At 37.4% G+C, this 18,420-nt stretch overlaps 1 protein-coding gene across 6 annotated transcripts in view; it reads right to left on the bottom strand.

Moving 5' to 3' along the window:
* Nucleotides 1-18,420, bottom strand: part of COL14A1 (collagen, type XIV, alpha 1) — a 115,003-nt gene that overhangs the window by 36,301 nt on the left and 60,282 nt on the right. For all 6 annotated transcript variants that reach the window (XR_001414447.1, XM_014965421.1, XM_014965420.1 and 3 more), the window contains 11 exons: nt 17,730-17,846; nt 15,726-15,872; nt 13,314-13,388; nt 11,741-11,880; nt 10,396-10,519; nt 9,124-9,267; nt 6,966-7,130; nt 5,425-5,463; nt 5,069-5,207; nt 2,637-2,779; nt 1,637-1,746 (listed from right to left, as the gene is read on the bottom strand). Coding sequence is in view for 5 of the 6 variants with exons in the window: in XM_014965421.1 (XP_014820907.1) it covers nt 1,637-1,746; nt 2,637-2,779; nt 5,069-5,207; nt 5,425-5,463; nt 6,966-7,130; nt 9,124-9,267; nt 10,396-10,519; nt 11,741-11,880; nt 13,314-13,388; nt 15,726-15,872; nt 17,730-17,846 (1,343 nt within the window). In the remaining variant the exon portion in view is untranslated. The remainder of the gene's footprint in view (nt 1-1,636; nt 1,747-2,636; nt 2,780-5,068; nt 5,208-5,424; nt 5,464-6,965; nt 7,131-9,123; nt 9,268-10,395; nt 10,520-11,740; nt 11,881-13,313; nt 13,389-15,725; nt 15,873-17,729; nt 17,847-18,420) is intronic.

Here is an 18,420-nt window from a genome sequence, read left to right as displayed (position 1 = left end):
AAGATATATTAAAATCCTGGGAAAAGGAATGCATTTTTTGGAAATGAACTTCTGACTCCTTTTTTGCTAATGAAACTCAGAGAATAATTCATAGCAAATAATCTAGATGACCTCTAGAGGTCCCTTCCAACCTGAATTATTCTATGCTTCTAATCCGTTTAATGAATTGAGCTTATTTTTCTGCTTCTAGAACATTTGTAAGATTCAGTAAGAAAATGATTAATCCCTGACAGAAGACCTACACAATGTTCATATACCACCCAGATCCCAAAGAACCCTTGATTTATGTGGTCATTAATAATTCTTAGGCCTTGTATGATCCTGCTATATAGCAGTGGATTTCACCAATACATCCTTCGTAGCCACTTGCAAAAGCCAAAACGAAGCAGTAAAATTTAGCATGTACATTATTCATTAACCACAGAGCAAAACCTTTCATAGTGAGGTTTTTACACTGGAAAAAAATCAAATGGTATCAAATGCAGTACAAAAAAGCAGAGCACAGCAGCAAAGTTACTTCCTTCTGCTTTGACTTACACTCTGTTGTCCATCACTGATGCAGCAAAGACATTCCCAGCAGAGAGGACAATCCTAAGAGCAAACTCTCAGTTCAGCAAAGAGAAGAAGAAATTTGGGCAGGGGAGGGGAGACCAGACAAAAAGCTGGTAGAAATGCAGTATATTCCCTATACCAGCACATTATGTGGAGATTGAAGCCCAAGGTGAGAGGAAGCCAGGAAGAAGCCCTGTAGCTGATTTCCTCTGGGCTCAACTGGAACGAAATAACTGAAAAGCTGCTATGAATTTGGCCTCCTGCACCTTTCAAACACAGGTATAGCAGGGTTAATCATCCAAAACGCAGAAAAATGCTTGAGAGGAAAACTTGCTAAAGCCTCATATATTCCTCCAAAGCACAACTTAAAAGAGTCAGAATTAGATCCCAGCTCTGACCTACCTTCCCTTTCTTGCTCCATCGATTAAAAAGGAAGCACAGAAAAGTTAACCTCTGTAAATACTATCTCTCAATCCAGAGTCTCCTTTTTTTTATTTTTTTTGTTTAGGAAAGACACAAACATCAGAAATAAAAGTGAACAAGAAAAGCACCTTCCACAAGAAGTATGTGCTACAACCCCAGCACTACTTCATCTGCTTTTGGAAAGAATGTTACAAGTTCTTCAACAGCCAAGAAAAGTTCGACATGGCATAGCCCTTAAAATATGTTTAAAAATAACAACACTGGTGAAAAGTAGGATAATTTTTTTTGCTAGACTTTTTCTTTTGATTTTGAGTGACATTTCCAATCCAAACCTTAAAAGGAAAAGCCAATTTATTTCTAAATTACTTTTCAGGGTATTTTTAATCAACCCTAAAATACAGGAACGAAGCATGAGATGAAAATTGATCACATCAGTTTCATCATAGAAACTATGATTTGTTTAATGTTAATTAAATATTTCAAAGAGAATCAAGACAGTTTAGTAGATGATTCTAAACACGCAAAATAGATTTCTTATGGCAGCGATTGACCACCTGAAAGAAGATTTCAAAACATGGAAAACTTCCAAATCTTCATGCAGAGTGCATTTTTTTTTAAATTACCATTTGAAAACTACCATTTAAAAATTACCATTACTAACCTTATGAAAGCTCCCATAAAATATCTTCCTTATTTCAGGACCTTCAAAAGTCACAGTTTGAAAATCTCCTTTGTAGTCGTAGTTAAAGAAAGTCAGAGTTTTGCCACCATCTGTGTAAGAATAAAAATAAGGGCTCTGTGTTAGAGGAAGAAAAGGCCTGATACATTATCTGAAAGGGTCAATTTTATGTTTAACATAGAAGACCAAAGATGACAGATTAAATGTTAGTAAAACACATTCATAAGTGATATAACTGACCCAGAAGTAACAAGTTATCTCAGAGAAATGCTTTCTGATTTGACAGGAAGGATGCACCAATTGTTGGGAGTCTACCTTACCCATATCTACCTGATCTCCCACTACTACTCTGTATGACTTGGACAGGAAAAGGAGGCATGAATCCTCAAGCTATTTTAAGGTGACATATCTAAAAAATTCTAGGAAAGATACATAGATAAGCACTAATAAATCTCTTTTAAAACTGGCAGCTGCGAAGAACAGCTATCATAGGATCTACAGCTTTTCAACAGTAAATATGGAAACCTTCGAAATTATAATCCCTGTTTTACAGTTGTGGAAGTCAAATCAAGTACAAATGAAGAGTCATCAGGAGTTTATGTCTCTGGCTCTAAATCTGTTAGCTACCAGACTGCGTTGCCTCCACATATACCCCACTGTCCGTACCACTGGCACATAACATGACAGATACTATTTGAACCAGATTCAGAGCACTGGAAATTTTAAAAGCAAATTAGTAGCTCCCTTACAGAAATGTAGACCTACTAAAGCTCTTTGGATTTTAATATCATTGCTCCCAGTTTACAGTGTTGTACTCAAAATTTGACTCCAAATTGAAATCAGTCAAACCAAATCTAAAAAACATCCATTAGAAACCATCACCTTCCAGATTCACGTAGTTTTTCTGGCAGTAGATTAAAACACAGAATGAGTCATTCATACAGGTAAAGAAAAAGTCACTGATAAGATACAAAATACATACTATCTAAAATAACTCCAACCAGTGGCTCATATGCTTCATTTAAAATCTCCCAAAGAGCAAATGGCTCTTGAGGTGTGTCGGGGAGTATACGAAAGAGAAACGTAATGGTGTAATCAGAAGGAAGACCTTCAGGATGCAAATACCTGTAAGAGAAAGAATGTCTTTTAAACTGAAAAAAACATTAAATCCGGTTATTTACTCACCAGATGCTCACTTAACATGCTTTCTATTACTCTGTATATTTCTTTGGAAATCAGGACTTAGAATCAATATAAGTGTTTGCAAAATGTACTCAACTTGATCACTATCAAAACAATACTTGTGAAGAAAGAAGCTATCTTTTCCTTTGGAATTTATAAAAGTACAGTTAATTTTTTTATTTTTTTTTTAATTTGAAGGTCAAATCAGAGGTCAGTTTGAAGTAAAGCTGAAATTAATTGCCTTAAGTGGTTTTTTTAAATATAGTAGTCACTCACAAGACCTTTGCTATTGTCTGGTTTAACAGACAATGAAGATTGAAACTGCTTGGAAGACCAATCTTAATAGACATGTCCTGTGTCATTAAACCATCACTAATGGACAGAAATTAGGAATGACAGAGACTGCTACAGGAAGCTTTATAAATTACAGAGAATGTAGCTTATACGTTTCAAAACCAATATATAAGAACATGAAAACAGATCACACATACAGACACACAATCTGTTCTCATAGAATTTTTGCAGGAGAGAGGAAGTTTATGATATAAAAGAAGTATGTTATTTTATCCCATTTCCTAAAAATTGTTATTTAGTATTTCCAATTTAATTTAACCTTGTGTTGTCAAATTCCAAAGTAGGACATTTGGACAAGTGTCTGAAAGGACTGGCTGTATTTTGAAAAAGTTAATTAGCCTGATTCTTTACAATCATAGTAAAGGGATCTGAAAGCCTGGAGAGGTTATTTAATCAGCTTCTTTTCCCCAAATATGATCCATTCCTTCTAAAGTGTTTCTGACACATACGAGATGTATAGATACGAATCACACTGGAAAAGGAGTTAAATGTGATACATAATCAACATATTCTGCACAATGGTCTGTAGATGATCAAACGTAGTGTTACACTGCACATTTCCCACAGAGAAAAGAGAGAGGGAACTCAACGTGTCTAAGAACAAAGCCTTACCGTACGCCCGTTGTACAAAGTGCAAATGAAAGAAAACTCAATAAGCAGGGTGGGGGAAACACAAGGTTTGGGAACACAGAGTTCAACAAGGAGAATAAAATTAATGACATTCAGTGCACAGATGAGATGACAAAAGCAAGTGGTATTGTTCAGACGTACCTGTAGATCATCAAGAGAAAGGTATTCTCTGAACCATGAAAGGGAGTGAAAGCCTAATGAAGTAATAAGATTGGCTGGGGTGGCAGCTAGAGAAGAGCATATAAATGCAGCAGATCAGATTAGAAAGAAGCAGAAAGGGGAAAAGAAGTGAGAAATGCTAATCCCTGAAATTCCAGTGTAGAATTCCATCTAGACCTAGGAGGAAACTAAACACAGAGAATGTGGAACACCTCCAAGAAATATAGCTCCAACTGGGACACAACAGGATAATCACACAAAAAGACCAAGATGAATTCTAATATAAATCTTAAAGTAATTTCCTACTGTTGTTCTTTCTTATCTCAGCAAAAGAATACTTTTTGTTACATCTTCCCATGTCTAATCCAGCAGGGCCAGTGCTTTTCTCTGATGCCATTTAATACAAAGTAGGGGACTGGACTGAGAGAAACCAAACACAACGTACACACTATTAGCAGAAGAAATGGAAATTTTACATCACTTGCTCCCTGAGGAATGGCATAAAAGTTCAATGGGAGGTTTCTTTATTGCCTCCTCCACATCTCTCACAGGACACAGTCCTCGTGGCTGAACTATGTCCCGTCCCCCAGGAAGGTACTAGGTGTTCACACAGTCTCATTTCAGCATAAGGAGATAATCTTCCTTTGGAATCAATGAACGGACGTAGACTGATGCAGGAAGTGACTGAGGACATCTAAAGCAGGTTCCTGCTCTGACTCGGACCTCAAAGACACTCTGCACTCTATGAGACTTCAACCCACGTTCCAGAAGCACCTTACACAAAGTACTACATACTGGAATCTGCCCAGATGTGCACCTGCATGAAATTGCTAGGTGCTAAACTGGCACAAGCATGAAACTGGCTCCTGTGGAAAACCCAAAACAGCCGGTGGGCTTACCTACTTTTACCCCAACTGCTTGAGGGGGATGGAGGACTCAGGATGCCAAATACTCTTCCTATTCATTAGTATAATGCAGATATACACTTTGCTCTTCTGACGTGAAAATACTGGTCCCTGAAATGAATAACTGCCTGCACTGGACAATTATCTTCATGTTTATTATGAATATTTACATGTCAATACATACTTGGTAGGCTGGGATACCAGGGCATCCTTGTGCAGTCTGTAGCATGGGTAAACATTAAATGTACCGGGTTCCATTGAAACCCCTTCCACAGCTGAAAACTCCTTTTCAACCAAACCAAACATTTCCATCATTTTAAATCCTGGAAGGCAACAAAATATACATTCTATTAATTTAAATTAATACCACATTACAGGAAACAAAAAAAGGACAAAGCCAGTTGCATCAAAGAGTTTCATATCACCATCTGTTTAACAGCTGTTAGCATAAAGGGAAATTTATAGCCTAATATTGTGAAAATCAAGTAATGAAAATTATTCCATGAATCAGGCACAAAAATGAACACAAAAATACTGTACCTGCAAAATTGTTGCCATCTTTAACTACCAATGGGCAGGCTGGAAAAGAAGGAAAGATATATTTAAGGATACAAAATGTGCCACATGACATTGGGTCACAACAATGATCCACTCAGCCCAGTACTCTACCCCCAACAGCAGCAAAAGAAGATGCTGTTTAGGGAGGGCATGCAAACCTGGCCACTTTCTACTTCATTCAGTTGATGCTCCTCAGGACCCACAAGGTTGTAGGAAAGATGTTAAAGGGTACACCCTGTGTGTTCCATGTAATATCTTTTTATGGATCTGTTCTTTATGAATTTGTCTAATCCTTCTACAAACCTGCATTCACAACCTTTTGTGGCAACAAATTCACTGTCTGCTGTGTAAAATAGTATGTCTTATAGTGCGTTTTAACCAAGTACTCCCTGGTTTACTACTTGTGAGCTTCTCCAGCCTAACTCCAGCTCAGGCTCAATTACTTTAGCTGGCATTCTCCGTACCTTTTCACACCCCACAATAGCTTTCATGAGCAACAGAGACCAGAATTGCATGCAGTCCTTAAGATGTTTGCACACATTTTACATAGCTGTAAATCTGGTTTATATTTTTCTTCTGGCAGGGAAGAAAGTACACTAATCTCTTCTAGGGAATGTGTCCCAGGAAATCAATGAGCCTACAATGCAGGGTGTCAAATATGGCACCAGGATACTCTTATTCAGAGATTACTTTTAGAATACAGGCACAAGTGGCCAATAAATGCTACTGTTGAGTATTTTCAATGTTTAAAGTTCTCTCTACCATTGAAAGCAGAGTTTATGGTCAAAATGAAAGAATTAATGGGACACAAGCAACACATTTGTGTTCAGCAGCTCTGATAACTCACAGTCCTGCGCATAAGGACTCCATACGATCACAGATGATTCACATCAGCTGTATATTGCCTAACTCCTGCCTTATATATAAGGAAACATACTGAGGGCACACACCTGAAAGCACATGAATTAGTCACCTCTAACCATTAGGTGTTGTTCCAGAATGTCTTTCACTTCATTTTCTTAAACAGACTGAAGTGTGGCACATTCACAGATTTCAAAGAGTTTGGGCGTGTTTTATGCTTTTCCTCAGGCTACAATTCTTCTGCTTTCTATGATAATACGAACTTTATCGACTGGCTCTCTGTTAATAAATTAGCCATGTGATTTGAATAATTAAGAATGTCACTAGCCCTACTCCTATAGATGGTTAGAGTAGTCTATAAAATATAATATAATTAACTTTTTATGATTAAATTCTAAACTATTAACAATGTTTTAAATCTGAAATGTTTTCTGACAACCAGTGGATCTATTCTGGATTTATAACAAACTATGAATTATTTTCAAGTCACAACAACTTCATGTCCTTGATCTCTTATGGAAATAACAAGAGAGTTATAATACCTGCAGTAAATTACGTTTTTAAAGTACATTTTCAAGAAATTTAATAGAAAATCAATAGTTATAAATAACCCTAGTATTTAGTACTTATTTCAGAGGGAAGCAAAAGTCAAAATGTCTAACTTGCTGATGCAGTTTCACAAACAAAAGTGATCAGCTCATCTTCAATCTTTGTGAAGGCGTCAAAGTCATCCACAAAGAAGACATGTCTTTCACTGGGTTTGCTGCCAATATTAACTAACTCCGAATAGTCAGCATCAGCTACTCCAATAGCAAAAAAGCTGAAACCTGCAAAACAAAGAAGAACACTCTTGTGAGTCAATCATTTAGAGAGTGGAAATGCAATATGACCACGACTGTATTTGCACTGGCTCCTTTCCTGATTAAATACAAAGGTGGAAATTTTATTATTATTGTATAACACAAGAAAATTCATGGATATAACCTAAAAATAAAGGTAATACATTCTCTGTGAGATATTTCTTTTGGCTATTTATGCTTCATCAGTTAAAGTTAATGCTTCAGTGTTTTCTTGAAGACATCTAAGAATACTCAGTAGTTTAAAGTTTTAGCATATGTTTAAATGCTTTTCTAATTTAATGCTATACTGTATTACACATAAAAATAGCCATGTATCAAGTATATCATAAACACAAAGCACAGAAATTAATTTCCTGTAGCTTTTACAGATTTTGTTCTGTGCCATGTATTAATCAGAGTTTTCAAGCCACTGCTGCCTCACGAGTGAACACTGAAATTAATACATTCTCATTTCATCAGCAAGTTAACTCCACTAGTTGAATAAGTTCTATATATTCTGCATGAATACATTTCGAAATTTGAGCCTGACTTCAAAGATTTAAATGAAATGGGAATTGTATCCTACATGTTTCAGGAGCCGCAAACCAGAGAAAAGTTTTTCAATATTTTCCTTTCCATAAAAGATAAAGAAAAAAACCTGTCTACATGAGGCTGAATATTGTTAATGGACATACTGTTCTCGCATGGCTCAGTCCCAAATTTACTCCAGTCAAGCAATATTAAGTTTGAACGAAGCCCAAGGGCATTCATTACCTTCTGCAGAGCTTTTAGCATGACAAAACTTTGACTTAATATATTACAACAACATCTTCGTGTATTATCCAGGATCAGCAGCTCTTCGTGCCAGTCTCTATCATAGGTTCAAGTCAGTACCTGCTCCAGCCTATCTCTCTGCAGCCTGAGCACACAGCACCCACAGAAGGAAATGGAACAGAGGAAGTCATTTGTCCAAGGTGACACATCCCTGTCAGCAAGTGAACTCCCACCACATGCCGTCTCCTCTCGAGGTCTAATAGTTCATAAAGCAACTGCAAGACTTAGCTGACAGTTGAACATTTTTGTTCAGCATAGACATAGACTCTAATTTCATCACAAATACGATGTTTTCTTGATTGCTACTTAAAACAAGTTATGCATGCTCTACTATTTCGTGGTATGATTTTATTTATGAAGGCACTGCACTCAGCATCTAGCAGTAATACAAGCAGGCAGCCAAGCCCAACGATTGCTTTGGTTTCCAGGTATCAGTAACATACACTAGTAACTTCATAGCTGCAAAACTCTAAAGGCAAATATAAAAGCACAAATGTAATTTATTCTTAGATTTCCTCACATTGAAAGGATGATAGCTTTTCTCTTCCATCCTTTAGTTTTGTTCCATGTTGGCACACTCTGCCCTTTGGGTTTTGATACAAACCTCAGCATCAGACATTTCTACAACAACTAACCCAGTTCTTACACTTAGACTCAAAACACTCTGTAGGTGCTTAAAGCTCTGAAGTTGGTGGTTCAAAATAATTCCTAAAGCTAATTAGTGTAACATGAGTGCAGATCAAAACCAGTAAAAGAACATATGACAGAATTTTCAAAGGACCTCTTGTACAGAAAACAAAACAGTTCAGTTTGCTGGTAACCACAAGTCTACACTTCATAGATGACAATCCAGATTCTCAGAATCATGTCCCCTAAATTCTGTGTCATGAGAGCAATTCCATCAACTTTCTATGATTTTAGCACTGCTTCCAAAATGAAAAATAATAGTATTAATTAAAAAAAAAATAATCCAGAATCTAACCATACCCTAGTGATATTCTGAGTTTCTTAGAGTTTGCTGTCTGTTTTCTTTCAACTTGGAAATCTTCCTGGAGCAAAAGCTACCCTTACCTCATGCCCACACTTACGTAATTATAATTAATGAGAAAGAGGAAAATGTGAATAGTCTTAAAACTACACATTTTACCATCCAGTTGCATTTCTCTGGAGACTTTGTTCACATCGTCCTGTGATCGCCCATCAGTGATGACAACCAAAACCTTCGGAATGCCCCTCCTCATGCCCGCCTCTCCCGTAAACAAGACTTCTCTTGCATGTTTAATGGCTTTGCCTGAAACAGAAAAAATTGACAACTTACTTTCTCTGTGACATAAATACAATTTCTATTGGCTCCTCATATCATATGTTAGATATCAATAAAAGGAGGAATCTCCACATTCTCTGCCTCAAATGTATCTACTCAGAGCTATGATTTAAGACCTGAATAATTATGAGACTGAAGAAGATAGATTTCAGTAAGAGCTGTTGGATCCTCAACATTCTGTAAATTGGTGCACTCTGTAGTTATTAAAATAGACACTTAGAAAAGATTAAAGTTTTACCCTAACCCTTTAAAATTTGATGGCTTCAGCCGTTTCTTCAGTCCAGAAGGTGAAGTTCAAAAACAAGACATGTGTGGGAAAGGGCATTCTGTGCAGGTTAGAGGTAACAAAATCTGCCCTTACTGGATCGTAGGGCACAGCCCAGGTAACAGCTGAAAGTGCCATTGTAGCATTTTCTTGTGTAAATGGAAAATGTGTTATTTTGATACTACTGAGATTGGAGGCAATGCAACAGCTGCAAGAAATTTCTGTGCAGTCTGAGAATAATAAAACATACGCTTTCCAACTAAAACAGATTTTAACTCTTTCAGCACTCATCTCTAATTTCTTCACATCAGCGACCTATCTTAAGGGATTAATTAAAACGTAACTGCATTCAGTTAAGAGACATCTTCTCCCAGTGCAGTCTTAAACATAGCACTGAAGCTTAACTGTCCTGGCTTATACCCAAACAGACCCTCCACTCTGTCCACTGTTTTCTACATGCTCTGCAAGCTCCCTCCCATCTTCTCTCCCCTCCCACTTTTTCATTTGTGGAGCTGATTTCCCATTTATTCCCCATTCCACCGTCCACAATCCCCAAAGCCATTCACTCCTGCTTGGCTGCCTCTCTCCCTTCCTCCCTGATCCATGAGCTCGCTGTTGGTCAGAGGGGTGAGTACCCAGCAGTAGGTGGTGAAGGGTCCAGACTACAAAGATTTTCTAACTTCAAAGCCCAACTTTCCACCTCCAGCATGGAGATACCATGTTCTCACTGGGTTTGCACTGATATATTAAACCACTTCGCAAAGGGGAAAGAATTTCTGCACAGAGAGTAGCAGGGAGAAAATCTGTATCATAATCATGACCTTTCTCACCTGTTTTTGTATTCCCTCCTTTGTAGGCTATTTGCTGAATAGCTTCAAGAAGAGTCTCTTTTGTTTTATATGCATTCAATTTAAATTCTGTCCTGGGATCATCACTGAACTGAATTATCGCCACCTGTGCACACAGAAGATGTGTTCATTACTAAAGCACTACCCAGTGTATAAGCAAAAGTAAGAGAATCAGCTCATTTAAAACACGGAATTATCTTGTAACTTTGCTTCATCTTTGAATTGTAGCCAGAAATTTTTCTCCTCTTTAAGAAGCTTTCACTAAATAAAGTTTAATTTTACTCTCCGCAACCTTGGCAACCACCTAACACTTTCTGGTTTCATTTTGCAGCAAACAGGACGAGAAAAGTAATACCCACTTTGGCAAAAGCACTCTCAATCAAGCCCAAAAGACAAATCCTAGTTACAGCTGCTCACACGTGTACAGTTACTCATCCACAGAACTGCAGGGATTTTATTCAGTCACCATGAATTAACAGCTGCACATAAGCAACTTAAGTAAGGGAGAAATGTTGAAGCAAGTAACAGAAAGATGCAACAACATATTCTGAAATACTGTCTCCCCCAAATATGACGCTACATGATCCAGACCCTGTATTACAATACTAGACACAAAACCCCTAAAACCCAAAAAACATGTATCAAACTTCATATTCTATAGGTAGTGTCCCTGATTTAAAAGGAGCTATTCACATGTATAAGCTTAAGCTTCTGCATAAGTTTCTGAAACACCATGGACTATATTCTGGGAAAATAGCCATATTGCAAGAAACAGTAAAAATTGAGCACTGTTAAGGGTTTGGACAAGTTAAGAATAATTTTCAATGCTATTCCAAATTGCATATTATACAGGTAATACAGTAATATATTTGCCAATAATCTATTCTGCAGCAGATTCAAGCATCTCTTTAAACAAATAAATAAATAGAACAATAATTGTAAATACTTTATTTCAAGCACTGTAGATTCTGTAGAGCCTGTGATTTTAAATAAATGAACCTTTAATTTTCCTTATCAATGTCATTTTTAGCTTATTTAGAAATAAACACCACAGTGAATACCAATATCAAAAACACTAACACAACTGAGGAGGAGACTGAAATGATACTTAGCCTTCATGCCAGCAAAATTCACATCATGAATTTCACTATGTGGTGTGTATAAAAGAAGATATTGAGGAAAAAATGCTGTCCTAAAGCAGTTTATATTTTCAAAAGAACTATGAAAAGACGTCAATTACTTTTTGATTCATTTCATTTCATTTCTGGTACTAGTCTACAATACCCTGTCAAGTCCATGCACCTTCTGTCTCCCTTCACCTTATTACCTGCGTTCCATCAGGACCAATCTTATCCAACGCTCCAACAGTGCTATAGAGAAAGCTGATTATTTTATTGAAATTGTCATCCCCAATACTCCATGACCCATCCACCAGAAACGCTAGGTCAGCTTTGGCTGCTTTGCACACTGAGAAAAAAAAAAAAAGCAAGTATTTTGGAATTAGACCAATGCCTCAACTCCTCACGAAATCTCATAAATCACTTAAGAAAATGCGACTGTCATGAAAAGCCCTTGTTTAATGTTAGTTAATAATGCTTTAGTAAACAGAGCTGCTGGCATTGACTTCTGTGCAGGTGTAGAACCAGCTGAGCTCTGCAAGGGGTGAATGGTCCACACTGACAGATCCTATCACAGGATACACTTCAAAGCCGTAACGGTTCTTTAAAATCTGGCTAACCATCTTTATGTTTATTCAAGTTGTTAAGTAAATTCACACATGAATTTATACAATCCCAGACTCCTGGCATGACACAGTAAGCACGATGAGAGAATCCCAATTGTGGAGGTTCCCAGGGGGAAATTGGTCTATTCAAAAAGTTACCCTAAACTCTATAGTGCCTAATTCTCACTCCCATAACTGCGCTATTTAGGTGCAGCAGGCTTCCCTCATCTCATCTCATCTCATCTCATCTCATCTCATCTCATCTCATCTCATCTCATCTCATCTCATCTCATCTCATCTCATCTCATCTCATCTCATCTCATCATATTCTTATGCAAAATGGCCTCAGATCTGTGCACCTGCTCACACAACTTGCTCACTCTTTCAGGGAAACTGCGAACCTACAACATTCTACAGAATCCATGTTTATTGCTTGGGGTCAGAAACAGTCTCAAAGTAAAGTTACGTTTTTTCGACATATTTCATCTTGAAGAAGAATGTTCCTCTAAATCCAGAGAATGGGACAGCCAGATAAGTACCTGTATTTCTCGTTTTCTCTTGATTACTCCTTGGATTAAAAAACCCAAACCATCTGCTGCTATACAGTTCTGAAACACACCGCAAGGTTGTTTTTTTTTCTACTTATGGATTAAATTCTCAATAACTATGTGTTAGTTTGGTCCACCAACTTCAAGCTGATGGATTTGACCCTCAGTCTCCAACAATAGTGATCCCCTCACAGAAATATTTATGAGATTGGACAAAACACTACATGTTCAAATGATAAATAGAAGGAAGTGTATATTTAAAGAGAGAAGAGAGTGAACATGGCCAACATTTTTCTCATTACCTAAAGTAGACACATTTTTAAAAATCATGCTGTTTTAGAAGTTTAATTACCCCTAGGATATCTGCTTCAGTTGCAAAATTTGTGTGGTTTAGGAGCTCCGGAAAAAGATAGTCTGAAACATATTAACACCCCTTTCTGCAAATTTCAACAATACAATAATGATGTCAGATTTTTGGCTCATTAAATTTAAACCAGCTGCCTTAACAGTGTCACTGCAGAAAATGCATTTTGAAATCTGATCCCCACAGGTCTAAAATAATGTCAGAAGCAGAAAAACATTGCATTGACACCTTAAAATTATTATAAACCCACACATGCAGCACCTACCCTCTTTCGCAGGAGGGATTGTAGGTGGTGGAGGTGGTGTTGAAGGTGTTGTTGGTGGTTGAGTTGGAAATGGTACTGGAAAATAAAAGAAAGAAATATTTAAAAATGCTTAAAAGCCCAGTATATTTTATCTATATTAAACACAGCATTTTCTACTCATCTCCACATTTCAAATCCAGTATCTCTAATCAACTAGTTATGCAACTGAAGAGAACTGTAGGTGACCGTATGCATGTAATGTCATCCTCTACTGACCACCTGAAAAAGGATAGTATTATTAAAGAGCATTTAATGTCTGCATTTCAGTATGAATGATACAATGAAACTACTGAACTACTACTGGAACTACCCCTTCTTGGGTTTCCCCAGAGCAGTAAACCATGTGGCAACCCCATTCTTGACCTATTATCCATAACGCATTTTGTAAAAGGCCAGTATCCTTTTCCTTTCTGACCACAACCAGTCCTTAGTCAGAGAGAGCTGGTCTCCACCCCCTTGGAAGGAAAGGTATTAGTCCTGCAATCCAAAATACAAAGAGACAGGGCTAAAACAAGACACTGCCTGCACCCAGAGCTGATCACAGCTTGTTCTGATTAAGATATTCTTGATTTTGGTGGAAGACCTTGTTATGTTTCCAGCTAGAAATGCAGTTCCCACCACAACTCTGCAGGACTGTGGCTTTGTGTCCTGTCAGGACTCTGCAGCAACTTCTTCTAACATAGTAGAATTTTCAGAGTTTCTAAAACAAAAAGTTTTTAATACAGAGTTTCTGAAAACTGAGTTACCCTGTCTCATCCTCCTCCTGACAATAAGCTTAGGAATGACGATCTCCCAGAAACCTGACTAAATACATGATCACTGATTGACAGCTTTGCTGAATGCAAGAACTCTATTTAGTGCCATTCAGTACAGTCTTGGCTGAATTCTCAGAGATAACACACACATATATTGATTTCTACACCTGTATCTGAGGAGAAGCTTCTGTTCAAGGGCATTTTTTCCAATTTTTTTCAATGCAGTTAGCGTAAGAAACCACAGGTGACATAACATCATTCCTTCAAGTAAGACTATACTTGTTATTGGCTATAATATATACATTATGTTTACAGACAATGGATAGAGTTAGATACTACGACTTCAGAAAAGGCACCTGTCTTTGGGAAAGATTAGTGCAAACAGGATTCTTACAAGCCTCATGTCCACATCCAAGTCGACTCCCACTGCAACTGATGTGGGGTTTCCCATTGGCTTCACCAAAAGAAAAGGCCAAGACTCTCAAATAACCACAGCAAACTGATGTCCAGGACCCCCATGGTCACAGACAGACCAGGATATTCCACTTTGAAAGCATCACAACTGCAGAAGGGGACTTGAAAGGCTGCTCTCCAAGTACCAGAGACGTACGGGTAACCCTGAAGAGTGTTTTCTTCTGAGGTGATACAATAATTTGTCTGCTGCACAAACCATTTTTCTGCAACAGACATGTAGGCCAAGGTGTGTTCCTCCTTTAACTTTCTGAACTGCAGAGCACATGAAAAGCATTCCTCCAAAAAGCAGGAGAAACTTGGCTTGTCCCTGACTGCTCTGACAATGAGCCCTGGACAACCAAGAAGTGAAATCATGCACCTGTGCAAGTTTTCCCTCTATGAAACTGTAAGTGTGGGAGGGTTCACTTGAAGACAAAAATTATAAACATTGTCTACCCTGACAGACAGGTAACAGCATTGTGATGTGCAGGAATATAGTATGAGGAGAAGGGTATTGCTGAGATTGAAAATGAGCTCAAAGAAAAATAGAAGACAATGTTAAAATATTCACTCTGTTCATCCCGTATTTTGTTTTGCAGAGTGTTGAACTCATGAGAGCAGAACCTTGCCTTCATAAACAGCTGCAAGGCGTTTTTTGCCTGTCTTATGTAACTGAGAATAATAATTGAAAAGGTTGGTTAGTTTGTTTGTTTTAAAATACATAAGTAGATTGAGTATCAAAGTCCCATTTAACTGTAAATTACTCAGACACTGGTGAAATTTAACTAAACAACAACAGCTGCAGGATACAAAACCTTCTCTGTATTTCTGCTTGCTTTATTTTTCTGGATTATTTTTTTTTTCTCCTCCACAAAGTCATGGATTTTCTGAGGACCCCCTAGTGGGATTTTTGATTAAGAAAGCTAAACCATCCTCCCTGTTTCATTCAAAGTCCAACACAGTTGGTGAACGTCACTTCAAAAGTCATACACAGCAGTGCTGTAAGAATCCTGCACCTCTGTGGAGAAGTCACAATGTAGCTGAATATTTAAAAACTCAGCTAAAAGAAACTGCACAGGAATAGCACATCTGTGGGCAAAGGGCAAAACATGAGAAGCAATCAAGCATTACTGCTGCTGGCTGAATTCTGATCTATTTTACTCACATGTTGTCTCCATGATGCTTACAGCAGGGCCCTCTATCTCCTGAAGCTGTGCATGAACACTGATTTTATATTCAGTTCCAGGCATCAGCTCAAAGAAACAATGTCTAGGCGTCCCTCCACCAAGATTTACCTCTCGCTTCTTCCCATCTGGAATTATAAAAAAGAAACCATTAAAACATACTTTCTTTTACTGTTTTATTGAATAATGTAATTTAAGTCTGAAGCAAGAAGGGGACATGACAGCAGATGAAGGGCAATTGGTTGACGTATTAATAAACTACATGCTGTCTTATTTCTGGAAATTCACCTCTGTGCAGGGGTCTCTGTAACATTTCATCCTTCATATTAAGTAGGAGCTGAGGGATGCGTCAGACATCTGCAGGAAAAAAGATTAATTCCGTCCCATGCACTGAAGTTAATAAAAACCACTAGCACTGTCATCAATGGGCTTTGGTTCTGGTCCTAAATTATCAGAGTCTAATGAGGAATTGTTGCATTATGTAATTCTACGGCATCCTTTGTCCATGCCACTGGTTCTCAGAGTCTGTAATGTGCTTAGTAATTGCAAGAGAGACTGAATTAGATATTGTATTCCAGCTTCCACTGGTAACTACTTAACAAGTTGTTAAGGAATGGTATTTACAGGGTTTCAAAAATAATTCTGCTAAATTCTAAATTGGAAAACATGTTGACAATGGAAAAAGCCTGGATACTGGAAGTAGCATAAGGTATATTTTAATAAGAAAATCTTCAGCACAATTCATAATGTGTAGCAGAAAGGAGTGAAATACAAGCAACTGATCTCACATTCTACAGAGTATATATGAAAAATGTCAAACACACATCCACTGCCAGGGAAAAAACATCTGATGCTTACCAGGAGGTGTTACCCTCACATAAAAATAATTGATCACTGCCTGAATGTGACACACACCCAATCTGAAAATCAAAACTCTTCATGATAAATGTTAAAAAGAAGCAATTGTTCACACTTTAGCTCATTCTGCTCACATTTACGCTCTTTTGGCTCAGTTAAAAATTCTGGCAATTCTATATGATAAAAGCAGAATGTTGGCCAGCTCCCAGATGAGAAAGAAATCTGTGCTGTCTTGTGCCAGCCAAGAACTCTGCTTTCTGAACAGCTTGTCTGTATTCCAGGCCTTCAAATAAACCATATCACCATCCATTTGCCATTCCACAGAAAGGTCATTATTTTTTAGCAACAAAATAAGTATTATTTTTCATTATACCTTTGATAGGTCCCATTAATTGTTATTAGCTACATTTCTCTCAGGTTATCCAAGCTTCTAATTTGTCACCATTCAAAAGATCATTGATTTCTACTGGGGATAAGAAAATTATTCTGCACAAATAGTAACTTCTCCATAACCTCTTCTGGCTACACCTGAGAATCAGTGAGACAGAAGAGACCGTAATTTATTTCCTACACAGTCAGTGCTAAAAACATCGAGTGTTGCCACATAAAAATATCTTGTGCTTATCCAGGTGAGCAACATTACTACAAGCTATAATTAATGATCAACTGAATGAGAACAGACAAAACTGGACCCTGTTCCGACTCTGAGCATGGTCGGGATTTAATCAGAGCTTTCCCTATCCTTCTACCCTCCCTCCCATGTCCATCCTAATCCTACGGAGCTACCACTGACAGTTTATTTACAGTTTTAGATGTACTCAGTTCTCCCTTTATCCATCTTCTGTCCCTCACACCAGTGAAAAACTCAGGTAATCTCCTATCTTCTACCGATAGATCAAACTCCCTCCCATAAAAAGGACAAGTCAGCAACATCTATTTGATATAAAGGGACAGGAATGCTACTTCTACTCCAGAAACTTTCAACGTATACACACCTTTCTTCTGTCAATCATTTCCAGTATTTCAGGAGCCAGCCTGCAGCTCCGACTGCATACAATTTCATAACTTACACACTTCAGTTTGTGGGGTTGGGCTGTAGGTCCATAGGTAATGACTTAGTAACTTACCCACAAGGGACTCTATGACGACCCTGTAGGCAGTGGCGTGTCTGTGAAGCTGCCACTGAGCACAGAGGCTCGTCATGCGGACTTGGTAGGAATCCAGATTTGTCACACCCAGGTACACTGAAATTACATACCAAAAAATTAGATACACGCCTCTAATAAGACATACAAGAAAAAATGACAAAAGAATTCTAGTGAAACACTTGTTTCAATTAATTTCTAACAAATAATTTCAAAAGTTGCTTAAATTAATGATGTCAAGAAAATCCAAAACAGGAAAGAAAATAAAAGAGAATCTTTAGACCAAAAGTTTGGAACTTAAGTCAATTTAGATAAGACTAAGTAATGAGCACTGCTAAACATTCAGTTACTACAAATAAGTAGAAAAATATCATTATAACAGCAATGTTTTTGTCAAAATCTAATTTAAAATTGAAGCTTAGACACATAAAGACTAAATAGGTTTATATATATGGAGCTAGAAAAAGAATAAATAGACTTTTCATGACGGAGACTTGTATCTACTATGCAAATATGTTTGGCTAATAAATAATAACATCTGCTTTATGACCCCCATCTTGCTAACATCCAGTGGATTATTTTAAAGACTCTTACAGTCTGATTTAAAAAAAAAAAAAAAAAAAAAAGAAAAAAAAAAAGAGATTTTCATTTGAGGAAAAAAATTTGTACAAAA

Source organism: Calidris pugnax, unplaced genomic scaffold (genome assembly GCF_001431845.1).
Source record: "Calidris pugnax isolate Ruff unplaced genomic scaffold, ASM143184v1 scaffold41, whole genome shotgun sequence".
Taxonomy (NCBI): domain Eukaryota; kingdom Metazoa; phylum Chordata; class Aves; order Charadriiformes; family Scolopacidae; genus Calidris; species Calidris pugnax.
The sequence above is the reverse complement of the archived record's forward strand: the minus strand, read 5'-3'. Positions and strand labels throughout refer to the sequence as shown.